Raw genomic sequence first — 25,824 nt, forward strand, 5'->3', positions numbered from 1 at the left:
ACTGGCATTACAGGTACGAGCCACTGTGTCCCACCTCATATCTGTTTTTAACAGGGTTATTTCAAGCTGGAAATACAAGCAAATCTTTTTATAATGGCAACAGAAAGCTATATCTAATATTTCAAAATTTCCCTTTCTCACTGGCCATTGAACTCTTGAGATGGCTGGAAGTGGTAAAGGCAATAAACTCACGTGACATCATCCAAGCACGAAAGCATTTTCATGAAATCATGGCCTAAGAACACTTGTCTATCAGACTGCCGGTGCTATCTGTGGGTCAGTTAGGAAAATGGTGCAAAGAACTTCTTTTGAAAGGATTCTCCAGAATTACCTCTAGGAAGGACTCTGGAACTCAGTGCCTGTAATTAACTCTGGTGGGTGGTAGGAGTGGAGGTTGGCAAATGTGTGTCTTGACTGGTATGGAAGAGAGGGAACTTGGTCTTTCTCTCCCACTGAAAACCTCTAATAGCCATTGGACATTAATAAGAAAGTGAAGAGGTGACTTGTGAATTTTCTGTAATAATAGAGGAGGCTCCCAAACATTGCAATGATTATGGATGAAGAATTTACTTCTTTCTCCTTTCTCACATAAATACACAGAAGTGGCCTTCCATTTGATAAAGAGGGTGATAGGAGATCTTCTGGTTTGTTTGTTTAATGTCCACGTCTTGCCTGATCCTGCTGCACTCTGCAATTTGAAAAGGAACACTTTTCTTATAAATAGCCCACATAAGGCATCTTGGCACATCTTAAGAGCTTTACATATATCTGTACAAGGCAATATTGTGGCATTATTATCAATGTGGAACAATGGTTCAAATAATCCCAGGACAAATTAGCTTAATACAGATTAACCACTCATACCACAAAAGAAAACCAAAATTTGGGATCCAAGAAAGGAGAGGTTAAATTCCAAAAACCAACAATAAATTTTCATTAGGTACAAACTATAATATAAAAATTAGGATATCACAACCTATGTTAGCTGATTGAGATAAAATATTTGGAAGAATCAGTGATTCGAAATACAAATTTTCTTACATATATTCTTTGGGAAAAAATCCATTTATCATGAGCAAAAAACATTTTGTGTGGCTCAAATATTTAAGTTAGGCCAATCAGTTTGTTTAGTGGCATACAGTTTGCACTCAATAAATGTTAGGGAATGTATGTGTGAATGAATAAAAAATTTACCATAAATACTTTTTGTCTCTTGAAAACACAAAGGGGTAATATAATTGTACTCTTTTACAAAGTAGGAATTTTTAAATTACCTTAACTTTTAAACACAATTTCAAATTCCAAATAAAATGATAAGACTAAAATCAGAAAACAATATATTATTTTCTGAATTTTTACAGTGCTTTTGACACTATGTGTATATTCCAGTTGTGAATGTTCAAATATAAAAATGGGTTCAAGTTTTCTATTTAGAAGACCAAATTCACCATAAAATAGCTTTTGATCAGACAGATCTCAGCATTTATGTCTTGCTGGTTCAAGGAAATAAAGCTGTAGTAAAGGAAATAAAGCTGTAATAAATCGCTCCAAAGCAAAGGCAAAATGACCACCCAATTAAGCTATAACTTTAAAAATCACCTTGAGGTTACCCTGGGAAGAAATATGAGGAAAAGGGCAATTAAAGATCGGTCTTTTACATCTGAGGTCTCCTCATTGACAATGAAAGATTCAGTTACTTAAACTGTTTTTCACTGTTTCGTTTATGAGTTGCTTTTAACAATATTTCATCCCTCAACAGAGGAAATAAGGAATCCTTAAAAAAAAAAAAAAAAAAAAAAAGCTATACCAGGCTATCAAAATCATCACTAAGGAAAATAAACTAATCAAGATTGATCTCCTGGGTCCTCACAAGTTCACCAACTCCAAATGTTCTAGTAAGTTTCAAAAGAGAAGAAAACAACAAAGCTTCTTTATAATACAATGCTTCATAGCTCATTGCGGGGCAGAGGAATGAACGACAGTGGCGTTTTGTAAAATACATTTCACTCTAATTAAAATAAGTACTCGTTTATTTCTTTTCTGAATAACCTAACTTTGTCTTTCCCACATACTAAAAAGTCTATGTCCATTTTTTTCTATCAATTCTTAAGGGATTTTCTAGAATAGTTTTAAAGAAAAGATTGGATGTGCTGCTGTTAGCAGTACTTTCAGCAGAAGGCATTTTTTTTCAAATTTATTAATTTTTAAAAACGAACAACAATGTAACTAAAGAAAAATGTCTACAAAGCAAACAAAATGGTGACTTCCTTTATATGCAAGCACAATGATCCATTATTTCCTTTTCAAGAGGCCTTCAATATTAGTTACTGAGACAGCAAATGACAATGAAAAAAATATTAATTGCATTACTGAAAAGAGACTATAAGGCAATAAGCTTATTTTCCCTCATTTAAAAATGCTCTTCCTGCTTCTTTTAAATTCCATTAAAAAAACATAGTTTGCTATAAATGACACACAAATGGGATGAATAAATAGTTAAGTACAACTGATGGAGATCTTAATCTAATGTACCGTTGTCTGTCAGCTAATCTCTCCTGGTTTAACAATCTGAGTTTAACTACTTCATGATGAATGAGACAGGGTGAAAATGACCTGAGTGTTTCAGCCCATAAAACAGGCTTAGGGAAATAAAACCTGTAAATTTGATCACCAGACTTAGATTGACCATCACTGGCAATGCAGTTAGGGTTTTAAAGGAATTGTCTACGTGTAATATTAAGTAATGAAGTTGCAATCATTTATACTTAAAGTACCATTTGCTCTAAAGCAGCTTACTACTATATGCAAAATTTGCCGTTACATAACTGAAACTCAGATAGCTCTGAATTCAAAGGTGGTGAGCTAATTGTCAGAGGACCTACTGAGGCTGAGAGTTTTATAGACTCAGTTCTGCAAAAAGTTTCTTAGGAGCATTAATATGTACTCACATTAAGCAAGAAAGACTCCAGTTGTTAACAGCAGTAGGTCTATTGTTCAGGAAGTAATACTTTTCATGAGATTCATTATGAAAGAGAGGGGGGGAAATCCTTTTTGGCATTCTGCATATAAAATCTTCTCAGAAAGACATCTGCAGTTTAAAAAAATTCCACCTACTTTTACTACTACAACCTTTGTTAATTTGCTACAGTTCTCTGCTCCAGTAACTTAAAAGTCATTTCCTTAAGAAAACAGATGACAGACAACTTGAGTGACTGATTATATTGTGCCATCACTTTGTTTTTCTCAGAGGCCTTGGTTTAAGAGGATGGATGTTAGTGTAAATGACAGCAAGGGGAGCTTCGCATAAGATTTCACTTCTGTTCAAAGACAAGCTAATGTAACCTCACTGCGGTGCCATCAACTTGACAAATGGACACCGCGCAACCCTCTGCCTCCCACTGAAACCCGAGAGCCTGATTTACACAATGTTCTCCCTGTAGATGGAAAAAGACTTCATGCTGCTAGGCTGTATAATGGGTTGATCTGATAATTCTTTGCATGTAATGAAATTTGATAATATGAAGGTGAAATGCATCTCAAAGAATGAGGCAAGTTAATGAACTTATAAAACTACACTTAAGTCTTTTAAAACCTGAATAAACATTAAAAGGGACTTAGCTCAATTCATGTTGAGAAAACCTAGCAGTTCTCATGTTTTAACTCTGCAATCAAATATACATGGCCTCTACTTATAAGGAATAAAAGATTCCAGCTCTAAGGAGTATAGCTCTATTCAAACAATTCAATATGATATGTAGACATTGCTGTGCCTTATCTTTACCAACAGATTTTGCTGGTCCTCAGTTCCTTACCTCAAGAATTCTACATTACTCTATCCTGTTAAATTATTTCCCTGGAAGCTCAATATTTTTCCTTCTAATGTAGGAAATTTCTTAAAGAATTGACAAATAATGCCATGCAAAATTAACAAATAGTTCATCTGGAGATTTAAACGTATCTTAAACTGGCACAAAAATCACAAAAATTAGAGCTTCATAAGAAACATACACTTCTGCTTTAAAGTCATAAGTTCTTACATATTCAAAGTATGAATGGTTAAATAAAGTATTCTGAAAAGAAATTCATGGTATAGTATATTTTACAGGCAAGGCTGATCTCAAATCCTCTGCAGTAAAACTGTCTATTAGTATTAATGCCTGGAAATAAACACCATGAATGTAAACTACAGTCAGAAGCAGTTTTAACACATGTAAATGTTGAATGAGGTAGAATTTTAGTCTTATATTTACTTTGCTGTTGTCACAAATAAAAAAAGCACTTATGAAAACATTTCATGCTGAAGTGAATGGATTTCAACAGCTGCTGATTTGGTGACATGGAGAACCCCAGAGGAGACATCCTGCTGAATTAACGTTTTGGAAATGTTAAAAAGAAACTTCAAACAGACCTCGTTTAGCAGGCGGTCAAAGATTTTGCTCTGTGGGGATCATGTGAAGGCTAGCAGAGCAGTCACTCAGCCATGAATCAGACTTGTCAATAGTTGCCTATTTTCTCAACAGGTGACTTAAATAGGCACACAGTCTATTTCCCCTAACATTTCTGTGTGTACTTGTGCACACATACAAAAAAGTCATCCTAGACTTTGCTCTGGGATTATTAAGGAAGGCACAGCATGCAGGGATGGGGAAATAGTTGTTTAAAGGGTTTAGATACATTTCTTAAATGTGTACTTTTGCTTTTTTTAACTAAAAAAATTAGCTAAGTTACACTTAAAATCTTAATTTTCAAACACACTTTTATCCTAAGTTAGAAACCTGGAACAGATTCAATCAAATAATTATAGGACAGTGAAGAACCTTGAAGATAACAAAGATCAAACCCATCACTTCACAGATGAGGAAACTAAGGCCTACAGAGCTTTAAGTGATTTACCAAATATTTACTTGTTCATGTGTTCAGACTAGAACTTCCATTTTCTGACTCCTCGGTTCAAAATTAGTTCACTATACTTATCCTTAAGAAATAAATAAGTAGCCTTCTTTGAGCAATGTAAAAATATGCAAGAGAAGAAACCATTAAACTGAGTAAGATCTCATGGTTCAGTGTTTTTCTGATTTGGCATGTTTTGATTATTTTCCTTTAAGCTGGTCACAGAGGAAGAGAGAGAGTTAATGGAAAATTCCTTCCCCACACCACCAAGAAGTAGAGGTGGGGGCTGGGGTGAAAAAAGGCCCAGTACCAAGATGTTATTTCTACTTTCAACATTTAGGAGTTTAGTGTAAATGTAGAGTACAAAAACAATAAAGCATTTCTTTGTTACTGACTCAGATTGGCATTGTAAACTATGCCATACAAGCTACTATTATGTCAGAAAATTACCAGGTATGCATTAAATGAGCTCAGACTGTTTTCTATTGTTCAAGAATTTTTTAGTTGTTTTGGAAAGCCTAAGTACAGAGTTCAGTGAAAGTTCTCAGAGGTGACTCCACAATCACAGCAGTACTCATTACCTTAGTCAACCTCTCCTACTGCTTCCATCAATGCACAGTCATTACCAGCCAATGCTAAAATGGAATCGGAGGTTTAATAAATGACCTCCAATTGACAAGATGCTTCCTAGATAAGTACTGTCTTGAAAATACTTTCTACATGATTCAGAGTTAAAAATTAGGAAGAAAAGCAAATGCCAATGACATCAACACACACACACACACACACACACACACACACACACACACACACCTCTTAGGACCCAAGTTCACTAATTCTTGTTTTAAAATTCATCTTTTAGAAGTTTAATTCTTCATATGGTATGAGGAAACAGGTACTCTAATACAAAGGTTGATGGGAGTATAAAAGACAGATTGGATTTACACATCAAAATGAAAAATGTACTCATCCTTTGACCCAACATTCCTACCTATAGAATGCTGATGAGATAATTCAACAAGTGAGGAAAGATATATGTGCAGAGATTATCATGGCGGTATTTTTTATGGTAGTACAAAGCTGGAAATTAAATTGGTGGTAAAATAAAGGTATATATACATACTAGCATACATGCAGCTATTAAAAATCACTACTCACTTAATATAAAGCTACAGTAGTAACAGCAAATGGATCAATGGAGCAGAATAGAGAGTCCAGAAACAGACCTACACTTATTTGGTCATTTGATTTTCAAGAAAATGCCAAGGAAATCCATATTATGTCAGAGTAACTGAATATCCATGTGGAAAAAAACCTCAACTTCTTCCTAACATCACACACAAAATTTAACTTGAGGTCTACCTTAGACCTGAATGTAAAAGCTGAAAATATAAAGCTTTTAGATGAAAACAAAGGAGAAAATCTTCACAAATTGAGAATAGAAAAAAAGTTTCTTAAAGATATACAATCATAAAATAAAAACTGATAAATTGAACTGCATCAAAATTTAAAAATTCTCCTCATGAAAACACATTGATAAGAAAATGAATAAGGAAGCCACAGACTAAGAGAAAACATTTGCAAAACATATGACAAGGCTCTGGATAAGATATATAAAGAACTATAACTTAATAATGAAAAGACAAACAACCTAATTTAAAATGGAGAAAAATTTGAATAGACTCTTCACAAAGAAACATAAGTAACCAATAAACACAAGAAAAAGTACTCAATTATAAGTCCTTAGGGAGTAACAATTTAAAACCCTAATGAGATACCATTACACAGCCACCAGTATGGCTAAAATTAAAATGTCAGTAGCAAATGTTGGCAAGGATGTGCAGCAACTGGAAGTTGCATACATCGTTGGTGGGAGTGTCAAATGGTCTCTTATACAAAACACACACCTACCCTATGACCCAGCAATTCCACCTCTAGGGATTAATACAAGAGAAAAAAAACACGTCCACAAAAGCCTTATACAAGAATGCTCACAGCAGCTGTATCCATGATAGTTAAAAAATGGAAAGAGTTCAGGTGTCTATCAAAAGGAAAATGAACAAACAAACTGCATTTATGCAAATGAAATACTATTTAGCAAAGAAAGAAACAAATTATGGATACACACAACAGGGCTGAATCTCAAAAACACTTTACTGAGTAAAAGGCGCATTACAGTTCATTTATCTAAGGGTTTGAACAACAATTGGCTTTGAGGGTCGTGTGGGCTGAGATTTACTGAAAAGGGACGTGAAGGAACTTATCGTTTTATATCTTGATAGGGGTTTGAGTTGCACAAGCATACGATCAGAATGTGTCAAGTGGTACACTTAAGATTTGTACACTTTGTTGTTTATCTTAAAAGAAAAAAGGAACCATAAGCAAATACTAAACTCATGTTTAAGGACACCCATGCTAAAGTACTCCGGGTGGAGGGAGTATACAGATGTCTGCCTCTTTCTTTGAAATCCAATTCAAAAATGAGATGGGTTAATAGAGACCCACTTAAATAGAGGGATGAGGTGAACAAATATAGCAAAATATTAATTATACAATTAAGGTGGTAGGTATGTGGGTATTCACTATAAAATTCTGTCTCTCTTATTCTCTCGGCATGTGTGTGCATGCATGATTACAAGTGACTTACAAACAGCATGCTTAATTTTTCAAAATATCATTTTTCCAAACTGACATTTTAACCTCTATTAATAGACATGTGTTTATTTTTGTACTCAATGAAGTTTAACTTCTCCTAAAACATAGAATAATTCAATAATTTTCAAGTTCATCTACGGCAAATGTCGAAAGAAGATATAAAATAAAACTGGTTCTGCCTGATCAGTTGATCTGAATATCAAAGTTTTCCCCATTTTTAGACAATATGAAAGTACAGTAGTGTTTGTACCACCTTCTATTAAAAATCTAAAACATGGCTCAAAGACTCTTTTAAAAATGATCTGCGACAACAATAAATTGTAAGCTACTTGTACTGTAATTAGAAATCCCAAAACTTTTATGAAATATTAACTTAAATTTTAACGGAAGTTTTGTTAACAAATAACATTTAAAATTTTGTAGATTACTGATTTACATGCATGCGGAAGGAAAAGCAAAATCCTTCCAATTGTGCTGAGCCATTAAAACGGAGATGAACCGTAAGATACTGCAAAGCCCAGAAGGTCATGTGTAATTAAGCACATATTCTCTGGCTTCTTTTATCATACATTCATATTAAAGACTTAAACTGTAATCCATTTATAAATCAATGGATTCTGCTGATAAAGGTGGGAGTTTTAAATTCTTATTTGTTGTGTATGATTTCTTTTCATTTTCAATGGAAACAATAAATCTACCTTGTATCACATTCTGGGATGGTTGGGTGTAATGCAAAAATATCATGCAAGGAAACTGATATATTCAAATTAGAAGTGAGTTGGTCTCTCCAAAATATAAAATTTGGTGACATATAAGGAAATATGCTTATGCTATTCAATAATTGATAGATACTGAGTATTTATAATATTAAGTATATTTAATGTTATACTATATAATAGACCTCAGAAGGATTTCTTCATTTTGCAGGCTGTGACAGTATGCATTTTCCTCTCAGGTATACAAACACTTAGCATCATATATCAAATAAAGTAGTATTCTGCCATTTAATTGGAACTGAGGATTTTTTAATGGTTAATAGGAAATAGTCAATGTTAAAGGAAGTTTATCTTAAGCATTTACATTTTTCTTCTAACAAGTTAGTTTTAAAAACATATCAGTTACTTTACTAAATGACTTAATTCTTTATTTAGCACTTTATCTGCTAATATAATATCATAGAATCTTCCAGTGTTCAAACACAATGTCAATAAAAACTTAAACTTTTTGTTAGTTAATTTGTCCACATTTAACTACACGGTCTCTTACTTAAATCATAAACTACTGTAAGGAATGATTCATAAAGCTATATATATATATATGTATAGTTAACACTATTTATCGGATTTATCTAATGAAAAATGTGACTATAAAACAACGATTAATATATCTAGCCGGGTGCGGTGGCTCAAGCCTGTAATCCCAGCACTTTGGGAGGCCGAGACGGGCACATCACGAGGTCAGGAGATCGAGACCATCCTGGCTAACACGGTGAAACCCCGTCTCTACTAAAAAATACAAAAAACTAGCCGGGCGAGGTGGCGGGCGCCTGTAGTCCCAGCTACTCGGGAGGCTGAGGCAGGAGAATGGTGTAAACCCGGCAGGCGGAGCTTGCAGTGAGCTGGGATCGCGCCACTGCACTCCAGCCTGGGCGACAGAGCGAGACTCTGTCTCAAAAAAAATCTCTCTCTCTCTCTCTAAAAGATTATGTATATAAACGAGTATTGTTGTATGATATTCATCTAGGGAAGCAACAATTGATTCATACAGTTGTAGAATTCCATTTTGGAACTCTCTCTCACAAGACTGTCCACTTCAAGTTTGTATGTTCTCTTTTGTCTCCCCCCACACATATCTGTACACATACAAAGCTGCTCTTTTATGAACACATTTTGTTTCACACACAGTATTACTTAGCAGACACCTCCACATAACTTGTAGTTATTTCTAAAAATCAAAGTCACCTCAAAAATACACAAATTTGCTATCAAAAGAAAGTTCAGAAAATTCCAAGATGTTTCTGAAAGTGGAAACCTAAATGTATTACTAAAATAAGCATACACAGCCTCCCAAGATGCGAAGATGACCACTTTGGAGGAACCAATGCTTACTTAGATGCATATGCACTGGAATGTGTATGTGTCTTTGTGTTGTAACTGCCACAACTGAAGGGAAGTGTGCTACAATGGAAAGAACTGTATCAGGTATCACAAAGCCTGGGTCTGAGTATCAGCTCTGCCATTTATAAGTTGTATATGTTTAGATCAATCCCTTTACTTCTTTGGGCTTCAGTTTCCTCATTTTTGACATAAAAGTGTTGATCTAGACCAGCACAGTCCAACAGAAATATAATGCAGGCTACATATATAATTCTTATAGCCACATCTAAAAAGTAAAAAGAAACAGATGAAATTAATTTTAATAATATTTTTTATTTAACCAACACAGTATACCCAATATATTACCATTTCAACTTTTAATCAATAAAAACTTATTAATGAGATCATTTACATTCTTTTGTTTTTGGTGCTGCCTTTCAAATTCAGTGTGCATTTTATGCTTAAAGCACACATCCCAATTTGGATGAGCCAAATTTCAAATGCTCAATAGCCACATGTGGCTAATGCTTAACGTATTAGACAACACAGACCTAGACAGTTGCTAATAGTCCTTTCAGTTTTATAATTTTTATTACTTTATTGTGGAAAATAATATATTAATAAAATTAGCATCAAATTCAGCACGACTATATGAAAATCATAGATCAAATGCTTCCATGGAACATCTACTTTCATCAGGAAAGGTTCATTAATTCTTATCTGGCAGTTTAAAATTCTGGATGATTTTTTTCTAACATTGAACAATCATTAAGAAGCAAAGAACTGGCAATTATCTTCTGAACTCAACCTCACAGAAAGTGGATTACTTCATCTATTAAATTGGCTTAAGTCTATTAAATAATTGCCAAGTCCCCATTTCATATTCTATGATGCAGATTTGGCTTTAATCTGAAGCTTTAGATCTTTATGTAATCATAAGAATTGCAAAACTGGTTTTAAAATGAATAAACATCCAAAATTACTGCTATAGCAGTAAAGCTTATTTAATTTCTGCTTTGTTTCATGTAGTCTAAATTATGAAGATTATTAAAGGGCTTTATTTTAGTGAACCACATTTGTGTAAGCAAATCAATATTCAGTAATAAATATCATTAAAATTCTTGGCAACTTATTATTGGGAAAGGCCATGTTCATTAAAACCAGTGATATAAAAGCTGATACTCAGGTTCTAATTGAGAAAACTGTATAAACTATTAGCTATGAAGTATCCCTCGGTAATAAAGACTGAAGTAGAACCTACTTACATCACAGGACAACTTTTCAAGTTAGCAATTACACTTGCAATAGAACCTCTGCAAGTTATTTATCTCCAGGTAAAATCATACATAATTTCAACTAGCTTATCAGTTTTTATACCAAACTTTACAGAAATTATATAAATGTTCTCTTTAATGTTACTATAGTCTTTTGACCCTTTTCTTTCCCCCTCAAATTTGTAACAGACTAGTAATAACACACTCAAGTGTTTCTGTATCAGTATAATTACTGTAACAGAATTATTTCTTAAAAAGAAGTGAATAAAACATCTCACATGCTTTGTCAAAATACAAAAGGTGTTTCTGTAAATCTCTAAATTTTGTTTTAACAAATATACAGTGAAAGCTGGTAATGATAAAACATATTTACAGGTGGCAACATAATATACTGATCTCTTAATCTCTACACAGGACACATTATGTTTGTAAGTTTGCCAGTAAGATAAAAATCATGTCAGTTGAAGGTAACTTTCTACATGATTTATATTATTATTATTATTATTTTTGAGCCGGAGCCTGGTACTGTCGCCCAGGCTGGAGTGCAGTGGCACGATCTTGACTCACTGCAAGCTCCGCTTCCCGGGTTCACGCCATTCTCCTGCCTCAGCCTCCTGAGTAGCTGGGACTACAGGCGCCCGCCACCACGCCCGGCTAATTTTTTGTATTTTTAGTAGAGACGGGGTTTCACCGTGTTAGCCAGGATGGTCTTGATCTCCTGATCTCGTGATCCGCCCGCCTCGGCCTCCCAAAGTGCTGGGATTACAGGCTTGAGCCACCGCGCCCAGCCGATTTATATTATTTAAGGAACATTTAGCAGAGTCAGCCTGCCACATAATACTACCTTATTTCTGGGGAAAAAAGGTAAACATTATTGCTATGCTGTAGTCACCTATAATTCCTCCAGGAAATTATCAATTATATATCAGAGACCAGTGAAAAAAGTAATAAAGGCAAAGGCAAGGGAACTCTAAACATAGTATGGCCCATGCCTAGCACACTGCCTGGCATTTAGGAGACATTTGGTGTTTGTTGAATGAATGGCGAACACATGTACACAGTACAGTCTACATGTGTGTATACACTGTGGCCTGCATTGATTCCATAGGTAAATAAATGGGACTATACATTTAGTAGGGTATGAATGTTTACTTTTTTTTTTTGCTAGAAAATTTTGTGAGTCAAAACTTTTATCCTGGTTCTGAAGTCCAAATCTAACTTTCCCTTGGGGTGACATAAAAACTCAAGTATCTTTCCTGCTTTCATCATTAAGCACTTCATTTATTCATCAAGTATTTGTGTAACTGGCACGATGATAGGCATGGCGCTGACATAAAAAGAAAATCATAAAGACAAACACATAGACTAATAATTATAGTTCTTATTTTGTAAACAAGGGAATTGCTATTTGGGGGGATTAAGAAACTTGCCCAAGGCAACCCAGCAAGTGAGTATATGAACCAAGTGTCAAAGCTGTACCCATATGTTTTTCTACTACCCCATGAGACATAAACACTGAGCAGCTAAGGGAATGTGAGGGTTAATTATATGTGTTAACTTGGCTGTGCTGTGGTGCCCAGTTGCTTGTGTCCAACACTAGTTTAGATGTTCCCGTGAAGATATTTTGCAGATGTGATGAACATATATAATCAGCTGATCAAATAAAGCAGATTACCTCCATAATGTGGGTGGACCTTATCCAACCAGTGGAAGACCTCAGGAGCAAAAACTGAGGATTCCCAGAGAAGAAAGAATTCTGCCTTAAGACTACAACACAGAAATCATGCCTGAGTTCCATCCTGCTGGTCTACCTTCAACTCAAGACTGCTGCATTAACTCTGCCTGTTTCCAGCCCAGTTTACCTGCACTATAGATTTTGGACTTGCCAGCCCTCACAATCATGTGCAACAATTATTTAAAATAAATCAATCTCTCCCCCCACCTACTCTCTCAATACATATATGTCCTGTTAGTTGTTACTCTGGAGAACCCTGACTGATACAGGGTGTCATGGCTAAATATGGAGGTTGAGAGGGCATCAAAATGTGACCAGTAGTGCAATACTTGGAAGTGGATAGGACCAAAATAGACCCAAGATACCAGGGATAAAGCCTTGGGCACAATAACATTTAAGGGGCCAGAAGAAAACAAAGAGCCAAAGGAAGAGATAAGTCAGTCATGGCAAAAGAAGGCTTCACAAAGGAGGGAGGCAATCCTGCAGAAAGGGCAAGTAGGAAGTCTGAGTATAGGCCTTTGTATTTGGCAATCAGTAGGACAAGGGTGACTGTGGCCGGGGCAGTTGCAATGGTGACTGGGATAATAACCATCCTGTATTCACTGTATTGTCTACCAGTGAATAAGAGGTGAGAAACTAGAAAAAGGTTGGCAATTGAGGAAAGGAAGAAAATAATAACTCAAAAAGGACAAAATGGTGGAGATGGAACACTTTGTTAGAATTAGGGAGACATTTGTAAGTTGCGGGAAAGGTGTCATTGGAGAAGAAGATAAAGATAGATAGCAGCTACTGAGAAAACAAGTCACAGAAGATATCCTTGCATATGGGCTCTAGACCATGGGAGTATGGAATAACTGTAATCAGAAGTGAAATACCTCTGTCAAAGACAAGCAGTGATAGTCAAGAGACTGGCACTCTCATGGATTGAGCTGAAGCTGGGGCTCCATGCTTTTATTTTATTTATCTTATACTTTTTCAGGGAATTAAGAGGTGAGGCCATCACTGAGAGTTCTTATTAAATAACATATATGTGTCTAGTACCATATGGGATTCAAAAAAGCATAAGACCCATTCTTTGCCAGTCTATCTGTCAAGCTATTATGGTCCAGTATATATTTAGTCACTAAACAAGCAAAAAGTTTGAACTATTCCTACATAGCAGTCTCTCAGAAGCAATGGAGCATTGGTTCCAGGAACCCACATGGATACCCAAATCCACAGATGCTCAAGTCCTTTATATAAAATGGCATGGTATTTGCATATGATCTATGCACATCTTCCGTATACTTTAAATTACCTCTAGATTACTTATAATACCAAAAACAATGCCTACATACCACTTCATTGGTGTGGATTCAACACATTACTTGGCACGTGGCAAATTCAAGTTTTGCTTTTTGAAACTTTGTGAATTTTTTTTCCAATTATTTTTGATCACTGGTTATTTGAATCCACAGATGTTGAGGGCTCACTGTAGTTAAATTATCCCTAGTATTGAGTTACACAGTATTTTGTGGGAAACCTCTAACAAAATATGCTTGTTTCTGCCAGTGATTAGTTAAAAAAATATTGTTGGCCCTGTTTTTCATCATTTGTACACTTAAAAAAAAATAGAAGCTTGAAAATGTGATTTCTGCTAGTTATATTTTCAATTATAAAAATAACCATATGATCTTAGTGGCAATAAGAAGAGACCAGTGTTATATGACCGTGATAAAATTACACAGTATATTTTAATCTTACTCTGTTCAAATGTCTAGAAAACTAAACTTGAGACTAATTATATGATCAGTGTCTCCTGTTTTATTATTTTACCTCTGAATATTAAAGTGATTATACAAATAATAAGTAATGATATTTTTACCTTAAAATATAAAGAAATTTGCACAGTTTTCTCACATTCTGCTAAACAAGGAGATGAGTGGTTAGAGGCTAAAATCTTTAAGTTCTCCAATGATGCATTAACTAAACCAAAAAGACAACTTAACTCATTTCAAAATGTTTTATTATAACAGCAGTCTTCGAAGGCAAACACAAAAGATTCTACTATGCTTAGATTTTAAAACATAAATAACCAATTTAATGCATCACTAATGATGTACAATAGATGTCTTCTGCAGTACCAGTTCAAATAAGAGACTGATGTAATCTGCCAGATACTTCAAAGTAACTAATTTGGTAATAAGAAAATACTTCTTTTGTGCAAACTTTCCTACTAAAAAAATAAAAAAAAACTGCAGAAACCCTCCCAGTTGAATATTTACTAAATAAAAGTACTGAACCCTCATTAAAATGTGATTTAATAAGAAAAAGAGAACTATGTACTTTAGGCCTTCAAAATTTATCTTGAGTAACATTAGGCTTTTAGATGGAAATACATCTCTATACAAAGAAAACAGATATTAATGGCAAATTATGATCTATTTTAGAATTGTGTATTTATAAACAACATCTTAAAATTTTAAATATCTATTACATTTGTTGCTATTATGTTATACACCCTATATACACACACTCCAGATGCCTTATCTATGAAAGTATACTAGTACATTTCATTTCTCTATAAATCTTCCCCAGTATGTGTAAGTAAAACATTTCCCAGACTCTAAACCTCTAAAGGTAAAAGCTTAGGTCAGAGTTTCCTGAGCATATTCTACTATGATGTTAACATGTTTTTCTGGGGAAATAATCTTAAACTTCTCTTTGCCTTCGTTCTCCTTTACCAATCAGAGAATTCACAATTTTGGCCTTAATGGGGGGGGAAAAAAAGTATAAAATTCAACAAGTATTTCCAAAAGCAAGTTTAATACAATAATTATTCCTTGGCCAAGACATTTGTCAATTGCTGTTTTGGCTCACAAATTCAACCAAAATATAAATGTAAATGAAGATGTTTTCAATTATCTATTGCTTCTTCTCCAGGAGCAGCTAATCCTGAGAAAGTACCTATTATTCCAGAGAGGAAAAAGAAAGCAGGAGTTTCCATTTCTGTTGGCCACTTAGGGGTAGGAGTGTGTGCAGAGGTAGGACACAGGAGATGCTTCTCAGGGCTCCTTCTGCTGATATTCAAAAAACCCAGAATCCAAATTACCTAATTTGTGGAAAACATTTTCTTAAAATTGGATTTTTTTATGGCTAATAATTGGACAGAATTAGCACCCAAGAAGTTACAGTAGGATTGTCCTTTATTACATTGTATTTTAGGATGTATGTTCCCAATTAAATAAAAAATTATTGATTTGAACCATTTATAATGTTACCAATAGAGCAATATTATGATACCTATTCTACAGAATTGCAGAAGCACCAGAAAAAAAAATTCCTCAAATGAATTTGTTAACTTATTTCTTACTTCATATAACTGTTGTATGTGTCCTATACCAGTGCATTAGCCATAATGCTTGCAAATTTTCTTGACTTCCCCTGACCCACTGGATAGAATTCAAATTCGTCATCCTAGTGTCCAAGATGCTTCACTCTCTGACCTGTACCTCACATTCTAACCCTCGTTCCCACTAATATCCAAAGATCAACCCTATACCTCAACCAAAAGGTCTGTCAAATAAATGACCTTGTGCCTCCCCACTCAGTGTCTGGGCCCATACTAGCTCTAGCTAGTAAAAGGCCCAAATGCATTTTACTAAATGCCTTTTTTTACTATTGCCTAGAGGGAGCCCTGGTTCATCCTTCAAAGGTCACCTTCTGCATAAAATTCTCTTTGTGGAAATCACTTCTGCCCCATCTCTAAAATTCCTTAAGCATTTTGCTTATATATCTCATAGGCCAGTTAGGTGGTGGTGGTGTTGTTTACATTACAGATTTTCTTCTAATTACAATGATTTTTAGGGACAGCATCCAGTTTTTATACACACTTTAAAATCCACATGGGCACATATTGTTACACTGGCTTACATGAGGCAGACATTCAATAAAGGTTTATTGAATGATTAACTTTTATGTTATCATAATTTTGTATTTTGGATTTATTCTTATTTGAACAATCACTGTAGAAACCAGTGGAAAAAACTGTTTATGCCTGCAATCGCCTTTCAAAAGCAAACAATAGAAATGATTAATCTCTTAAGTTATAAATTTGATTGGAGGTAAGAAGAGAGATCAGCCTAATTCATAAAATGAGACAGTAGAAGTCCATAACAAGACTGATGTTGGGAGCTAAGCAAAAGGTCTGAACGACAGGTTCCCTCATAGCAGTGGAAAAGACACACTGCATAGCACAGTGTACATAGGAGACACCATTTGGCATAAAACACAAATGAATACATAGTACATCAAAGTGCTTTATAATGAAGGTATGCTGAACATATTTTTTTACTACCCTATTGAAGTGGTCAAATTTTAAAACCTCAAAATCAATGAGGTTTAAAGTAACAGCAGAGCTCATTTCCTGGGATGATACGTGATTCTCTGTTGGGAGTTCTATCATCTACATACATGGAGAAGCCTGGAATGGAAGAATTAATAAAATAGGGTTTCTTTTCATGGAATTGACCTAAACAGTGAATTACTATTTGAAAATTACTCATCTAAAACAAGAACTAAACAGTCAAATGCCTTGACTCTTGTTTAAAATCCAACAGTATTTTGTATTATTTTGTTTTGTTTTGGGCACATAGGGATACTAAATAAATGTTTGTCGATTTTGTTGAATGGATAAATGAATGACTAGCTGCTTTTTACAATTAGAATATTAATCGCTTCTTGGCCTTTTGGTTAAGACCAACTGTAAAATTAGAATATTACATAATTAAACAAGCGATGCAATGTTAATATCTGAGCATGTACTTCAGGGGAAGAAAGTGAAAATTTGTCTCTTGGCTGAGATTGAGAAATGTTCCCCTAAATTTCATACTGTTTCTGGCTTTGTAGGACACCACCTCCAGGGAAACTCTATTTCTCTTTGACAGTCCCAGGGGCCTGACCAACCTTAGGGAGGGAGTCAGTTTCTATTAGAATGAAAGCAATAGTCTGCTGCCCATCAAAGATATCTGGAGACAAAAGGACAAAGTAAAATACATATAAAAAGAAAGAAGAGGGAAATTGCTACTGATGTCAATATTAAAATGAAAGTGGATCATTATTTGGTGACCTTAATAAAGAAAACCTTTGAATAGCACACTTTGAAAACGCTATTTTGTCTCAGGTCTTTTTTACGCATATCCCAAGACCCATATAGTCAGTAGGACCTCCAGAAACTTTTCGTGTTCATGAAAGCCCAGAGGGTGAAGCAACCTACAGTGATATTAGCTTAAAAATGACTTCTAATAGCTTCCTACCAGCTACTACTAGATACAATAGCTTACTCAAAATGGAACTGATAATTTGGCACCGGGTTCTTCAATACTTGGCATTTCCCAAGGACTCCTGAGACAAAATTATTGATGACCACAGTCATTTTTTCTTAAGTGTTTCATGTGAAAGAAATACTAAGTTGTCACAAAATATTCATATTGCTATCAAAAATCAACACAAGTTGTAGATTCATTTTTCCTTCCTTTATTTTACAGACTTTAGGGACTACAGAGACTATACATTTCAAATGTATAGAGTATTTGAATATTTCAAAATGACAGTTTTGGGGACACACCACTTAGGAAGGAGAGACAACACAGGGGTGTGGGAGCCTAGCTGTTAGGTCTCTCTCTGGCAGCTTACTTTTGCCACCTAGTGGGGGAGGCAGTTTCAGAGTCAGGTTTTATGTTTTGTATAAATAAGGTTATCTCCTTTAAGACCTAATGATCAGCTTATTTGAAAAAAAGCAAAAACAAAAACAAAAACAAACTTGTTTCTCCTAGTGAGGATTTTATATATATTTTAAAATAATCTTAATAATTTCTCCAAATTGGTTTATTCTATGGCTATTGGTTTTCTTTCAAGCAGTTAGCATTCAAATTCAAGGTAAAAATAAAACCTTTTTGTACACATCTATAATTTGTAACTATTCCAAAAAAAAAAAAAAAAAAAAGGCCTTTTCCTGGTTTCCAGTTATTTTCTATCCCGTGACTTTGTAGTATCTCACAAGATCTATCTTTTGGCTCATCGTTGTTCTTTCTACTTAGGTGGGGACCAAATCTATATCTTTATCCCTAATTTCTCACTGTGGCTACAATCTTCAGTCTTCAGTTATCTACCGAATCATCTCTGGAAGACATTTAATATGGCAAAAACCTAAGTCATCATTCTCCAAAAGGATAAAAAAATGGGCTTTCCTTTTGAGCCGGTGTGGCAGGCTTAATCAGAGCTAGAGTGCAGCCCAGGGCTAAAAATGGCAAAAGAGATTTTTTTAAGCAAGTAAAAATTAATAAAACAGTTAAGCAAAAGGAACAATCAGAAGTCAGGATCAGTTTACTGCGCTGGGCAGAGAAAACACAGTGATCAAGAGGGTGGAGCAATAATAGTGAACAGGAATTGAGGTCAGGAACATGGGACATTTGAGGCAGGTCACAAAGTTAAAGCTAAAATATTGGAAATAAGAAGTAAGAGAGGTTGGACAGAGTACCACAGTTCAAGTTCTGAGGCTTGAGTCCAAGAGGAACCCCTGAGACATGGAAGGTTTGGGCCTAAAAATGCATGGTGACATGTTTTTCCACTCTTTCTTCAAATTATAAAAACCCCTAGTTCCTATGAAGAGTCTGCTGAATTTCTTGAAGTTTCTGACCCAAATAAATTATTGCTTATGAAAATTTCCATGATCATGAATGACCTTATAATGGAAGCTTAGAAAGCTACTTCTTTTTTTTTATTATTATTATTATTATTATTTTTATTATACTTTTAAGTTCTAGGGTACATGTGCATAACGTGCAGGTTTGTTACATATGTATACTTATGCCATGTTGGTGTGCTGCACCCATCAACTCGTCAGCACCCATCAATTCATCATTTATATCATGTATAACTCCCCAATGCAATCACTCCCTCCTCCCCCCTCCCCATGATAGGCCCCAGTGCGTGATGTTCCCCTTCCCGAGTCCATGTGATCTCATTGTTCAGTTCCCACCTATGAGTGAGAACATGCGGTGTTTGGTTTTCTGTTCTTGTGATAGTTTGCTAAGAATGATGGTTTCCAGCTGCATCCATGTCCCTACAAAGGACGCAAACTCATCCTTTTTGATGGCTGCATAGTATTCCATGGTGTATATGTGCCACATTTTCTTAATCCAGTCTGTCACAGATGGACATTTGGGTTGATTCCAAGTCTTTGCTATTGTGAATAGTGCCGCAATAAACATACGTGTACATGTGTCTTTGTAGTAGAATAATTTATAATCCTTTGGGTATATACCCAGTAGTGGGATGGCTGGGTCATATGGTACATCTAGTTCTAGATCCTTGAGGAATTGCCATACTGTTTTCCATAATGGTTGAACTAGTTTACAATCCCACCAACAGTGTAAAAGTGTTCCTATTTCTCCACATCCTCTCCAACACCTGTTGTTTCCTGACTTCTTAATGATTGCCATTCTAACTGGTGTGAGATGGTATCTCATTGTGGTTTTGATTTGCATTTCTCTGATGGCGAGTGATGATGAGCATTTTTTCATGTGTCTGTTGGCTGTATGAATATCTTCCTTTGAGAAATGTCTGTTCATATCCTTTCCCCACTTTTTGATGGGGTTGTTTGTTTTTTTCTCGTATATTTGTTTGAGTTCTTTGTAGATTCTGGATATTAGCCCTTTGTCAGATGAGTAGGTTGCAAAAATTTTCTCCCATTCTGTAGGTTGCCTGTTCACTCTGATGGTAGTTTCTTTTGCAGAAAGCTACTTCTTAACTGCTTTATTACAGTGTAACTGACATACCATAAGGTTCTTCTGATACGGTTTGGATGTTTGTCCCCTCCAAATCTCATGTTGAAATGTAATCCCCAGTGTTGGAAGTGAGGCCTGGCAGGAGGTAACTAGATCATGGGAGCAGATACTTCATGAACGGTGTAGCACCATCCCCCTGGTGGTAGGTGAGTTCTCACTCATCACATGAGATCTGGTTGTTTATAAGTATCTGGCACCTCCTCCCTCTCTCTCGTTTCCATGCCCGCAATGTGACATGCCTGCTCCCACTTAGCCTTCCACCACAATTGTAACCTTTCTAAGGCCTCATCAGAAGCCAAGCAGATGTTGGTGCCACCCTTGCTGTACAGCCTGCAGAACTATGAGCCAATGAAACCTCTTTTCTTTATAAATTACTCAGCCTCAGATATTTCTTTATAGCAATGCAAGAATGGGCTAACACATGTTCCATTGTGAGTAGTTTTAGTAAATTTAGAAACTTGGGCAAATGTCACCATAATCTAGTCCGAGAACATTTCCATCACCACAAAAGTTCCCCTGTGTACGTCTGCAGTGAGCCCTTGCTCCTATTCCTAGTCCAAGGCAGCCACTGATCTGCTTTCTGTTTCTGAAGATACAGGCTTGCCTCAGAGACTTTACAGGTGAGGTTCCAGACCACTGCAATAGAGTGAATATTTGCACAAAGCAAATCACACAACTTTTGTTTCCCAGTGCATATAAAAGTTATGTTTACCTAGACTGAAGTCTATTAAGTGTGCAATAGCATTATGTCTAAAAAAAGTACATACTTTAATTTTAAAAAGTTTATCGGAAAATAAATGCTAACAATCATCTGAGTCTTCAGAGTTGTAATCTCTTCACTGGTGGAGGGTCTTGCATCAGTGTGGTTGGCTGCTGACTGATCAGGGTAGTGGTTGCTGAAGACTGGGGTGGCTATGGTTAAGTTATTAAAATAAGACAACCATAAAATTTGCTGCATGGACTAACTCTTTCTTTCACAAAAAATTTCTCTATAGTACGCAATGATAATATTTTACCCACAGTAGAAATGTCTTTAAAAATCAGAATCTATCCTCTGAAACCCTGCTGCTGTTTTATAAACTCAGTTTGTGTACTATTCTAAATCCTTTTTGCCATTTCAACACATTCATGGTATCTTCACCAGGAGTAGATTCCGTATGAAGAAACTACTTGAAGAAACTACTTGCTTTGCTTATCCATAAGAAGTTCAAGTTTCATGAGATTGCAGCAATTCAGCGCTATCTTCAGGTTCCATTTTTAATTCTGCTTCTCTTACTATTTCTACCACATCAGTAGTTACTTCCCCCACTGAAGCCTTGAGCCCCTTCAGTCACCCATGGGGGTTGGAATCAACCTTTTCCAAATCCCTGCTAACATTGATATGTTGACCTCTTCCCATGAACCACAAATGTATCTTAATGGCATACAGAATGGTGCATCCTTTCCAGAAGGCTTCCAATTTACTTTGTGTAGATCCATCAGAGGAATCACTATCTATGGAAGCCATAGTGTTACAAAATGCACTTTTTTTTTTTTTTTTTTTTTTTTTGACACAGAGTCTTGCTGTGTCGCCCAGGCTGGAGTGCAGTGGTGCGATCTCAGCTCACTGCAAGCTCCGCCTCCTGGGTTCATGCCATTCTCCTGCCTCAGCCTCCTGAGTAGCTGGGACTACAGGCACATGCCACCACGCCCAGCTAATTTTTTGTATTTTTAGTAGAGATGGGGTTTCACTGTGTTAGCCAGGATGGTCTCGATCTCCTGACCTCGTGATCCGCCCACCATGGCCTCCCAAAGTGCTGGGATTACAGGCATGAGCCACCACGCCTGGCCACAAAATGCATTTCTTAAATAAGACTTGAAAGTCAAAATTACTCCTTTACCCATGGGCTGCAGAATGAATGCTGTATTAGCAGGCATGAAAACAACATTCATCTCCTTGTACATATTCATCATGGCTCTTGCATGACCAGGTATACTGTCAATGAGCAGACATCTTTTGAAAGAAGCCCTTTTTTCTGAGCATATGGTCTCAACAGTGGGCTTAAAATACCCAGCAAATCGTGCTGTAAACAGATGAGCTGTCATTCAGGCTTTGCTGTTCCATTTCTCGAGCACAGGAGGGGCAGATTTAGCTTAATTCTTAAAGGCCGTAGGATTTTCAGGATGGGAAATGAGCACTGGTTTCAACTTGAAGTCATCAGGTTCATTCACCCCTAACGAGAGTCAGTCTGTCCTTTGAAGCTTTGAATTCAAGCATTGACTTCTCCTTTCTAGCTATGAAAATCCCAGATGGCATCTTCTTCCAATAGAAGGTTGTTTTGCCTCCACTGAAAACCTGTTTAGTGTAACTACCTTCTTCAATGATCTTAGCTAGATCTTCTGGATAACTTGCTGCAGCTTCTACATCAGCATTTGCTGCTTCACCTTACACTTATTTATGTTATGGAGATGGCTTCTTTTCTTAAACCTCATGAACCAATTTCTGCTAGCTTCTTTCTTCTCTTCTGCAGATTTTTCGCCTCCCTCAGTCTTCATGGAATTGAAGAGAGTTTGGGTCTTGCTCTGGACTAGGCTTTGGCTTAAGAGAATGCTGTGGCTGGTTTGATCTTCTGTCCAGACCATTTGAACTTTCTCCACATCAGCCATAAGGCTGTTTTGCTTTCTTATCATTTGTGTATTCACTGGAGTAGCACTTTTAATTTCCTTCAAGAGCTTTTCTTCTGCACCCACAACTTGGCTATTTGGTGCAAGAGGCCTAGCTTTTGGCCTCTCTCAGCTTATGACATGCCTTCCTCACTAAGCTTAATCATTTCTAGCTGTTGATTTAAAGCAAGCAATATGAAACTCTTTCAGTTGAACACTTATAGGCTGTTGTAGGGTTATTAATTGGTCTCATTTCAATATTGTTGTGTCTCAGGGAATAGGGAGGCCTGAGGAGAGGGAGAGAGATGGGGGAATGGGTGGTCAGTGGAGCAGTGAGAACACATAAAATATTTATAAAGTTCACCATCTTATATGGGCATGATTCGTGGCACCCTAAAACAATTACAATAGTAACATCAAAGATCACTGATCACAGATCACCATAACAGATACAATAATCATAAAAAAGTATGAAATAGTTCAAGAATTACCAAAACATGACACAGAGACATGAAGTGAGCACATGTTGTTGGAAAAATGGTGCCAACAGATGCTCGACACAGGGTTGTCACAAACCTTCAACTGGTAAACAATGCACTGCCTACAAAGCACAATAAAACGAGCTATGCCTGTAATTTACCTTTTCTGGAAATTTCATATATATGTAATCATACAATATGTGGTCTCATGTCTATGTTTCATATAGCATGTTTTTGAAGTTCATCCATGTTGTAATATAGATGTAGTTCAAAATAGTGCAGTAGTTCCTTTTCATTGCTGAATAATATTCCATTATATGGATAAATGACATTTTGGTTACCCATTAACCAGTTGGTGGACATTTGAATTGTTTCCAGTTTTTGACTACTATGAATAATGCTGCTACTATTATTTATATACAAGTCTTCCTGTAAACATATGTTTATTTTTCTTAGGTAGATACTTCGAGTGAAATTGCTGGATCATGTGGTAAATTTACGTTTAACTTTTTAAAGAAACTGCCAAACTGTTTTCCAATAAAGTTTCTCCATATCATCACCAACATTTATTATAGTCTCTTTGAGTACAGTCATCTTAGTGGGGTATGAAATGGTATGTTATTGTGATTTCACTTTGCATTTCCCTGATGGCTAATGACATTCAGCATCTTCTCAGGTACTTATTAGCCACCTGTATATTTTCCTTGGGTGAACTGTCTATTCATATCATCTATTCATTTTAATTGGGTTGTCTTCTAATTATTGAGATATAGGAGTTCTTTATATAAACTAAATACAATTCATTAATCAAATATATAATTTGTAAATATTTTTCTCTAATCTGTGGTGTTTATTTTTAAATATTTTATTTAAAATTTTTAAAAGCAGAGGGTCAGAAAACACCAGTGGCTGCCAGGGGTGGCGAAGAGAGTAACTGCGAGGGGGTAGAGAGAAATACTTTGGGTGATGCAACTGTTTTATGTATTGATTATATAACTATGCATTTGTCAAAATTCACAGACTGGATATTAAAAAGGGTGATTACTGAGTGTAAATCATAACTTTCGTTTTTTAAGAGAAAGATACTGAAAAGACAGGAGCCAAACATTTTCCTTATGTGAAAAAAAAAAATAGGGTTTATGGTTTTCTCTGGTAGATAGTAAAAACAATTACTGGGGAATTAAAGAACAGTAAGATGAGAGATATCTTCAATATACAACGGGTAAAAAAAATTAAGAAAAATATGCTTATGCAGAGGAAATTTCTTTTTTGTATTTGAGTTGATAATTTGACTTGGAATTTTTCTCTTGGAATAAAACTGTTAGAAATGCTTATTTTTAAAATTTCACAAGATTCTCAGGTAGTAAGCAAAGCATTAGAACAATAGAGGGCTCTACAACTAGTTCCATACAGCATTTTGGTGTAAACATATGCGTAAGTCTTTAATAGGAAAGTAGATTTCTTTTTCTTTTTTTTTTTTTTTTTTTTTGAGACAGAGTTTCGCTCTTGTTGCCCAGACTGGAGAGCAATGGCATGATCTCGGCTCATGGCAACCTCCGCCTCCCGGGTTCAAGCGATTCTCCTGCCGCAGCCTCCCGAATAGCTGGGATTACAGGCATGCGCCACCACGCCCGGCTAATTTTGTATTTTTTAAAATAGAGATGGGGTTTCTCCAGGTTGGTCAGGCTGGTCTCGAACTTCCAACCTCAGGTGATCCGCCCACCTCAGCCTCCCAAAGTGCTGGGATTACAGGTGTAAGCCACCATGCCCAGCTGGAAAGTATATTTCCTTACAGTAAAAAAAAATAATAACTGGAAAAATAGTCAACTTTGTACAAATAGTACAATTTAAATGTAACACACTACCTATAAACTATATATTTAGCTAAAACTAAATATAGTTGTTTACAAGAACTAATTTCAAAATATACATATGTGGATGTATGGATGTATTAGTCCGTTCTCACGCTGCTAATAAAGACACACCCGAGACTGGGTAATTTATAAAGGAAACAGGTTTAACTGGCTCACAGTTCAGCATGATTGGGGAGGCCTCAGGAAACTTACAACCATGGCGGAAGAGGAAACAAACACATGCTTCTTCACATAGCAGCACCAAGGAGAAGAATGAGTGCCCAGTGAAGGGGGAAGCCCCTAATAAATCCATTAGATCTCCTGAGAACTCACTCACATCATGAGAACAGGATGGGGGAAACTGTCCCCATGA

At 35.9% G+C, this 25,824-nt stretch overlaps 1 protein-coding gene across 12 annotated transcripts in view; it reads right to left on the minus strand.

The window, feature by feature from the left end:
• STAU2 (staufen double-stranded RNA binding protein 2) overlaps positions 1 to 25,824 on the minus strand; it is a 348,991-nt gene that overhangs the window by 65,396 nt on the left and 257,771 nt on the right. For 3 of the 12 annotated variants that reach the window (XM_030937266.1, XM_030937265.1, XM_030937267.1), the window contains one exon: positions 252 to 688. The exons of 3 other annotated variants lie outside the window; for them this stretch is intronic. In XM_030937266.1, the coding sequence (XP_030793126.1) occupies positions 353 to 688 (336 nt within the window). In that variant the 3' untranslated portion in view covers positions 252 to 352. Of the gene's footprint in view, positions 1 to 251; positions 689 to 23,358; positions 23,407 to 25,824 lie in introns of those variants that run through there. 6 more of the 12 variants (XM_030937272.1, XM_030937268.1, XM_030937270.1 and 3 more) reach the window with 4 other exon arrangements.

The sequence above is a fragment of the Rhinopithecus roxellana genome, chromosome 9 (genome assembly GCF_007565055.1).
Source record: "Rhinopithecus roxellana isolate Shanxi Qingling chromosome 9, ASM756505v1, whole genome shotgun sequence".
Lineage (NCBI taxonomy): Eukaryota > Metazoa > Chordata > Mammalia > Primates > Cercopithecidae > Rhinopithecus > Rhinopithecus roxellana.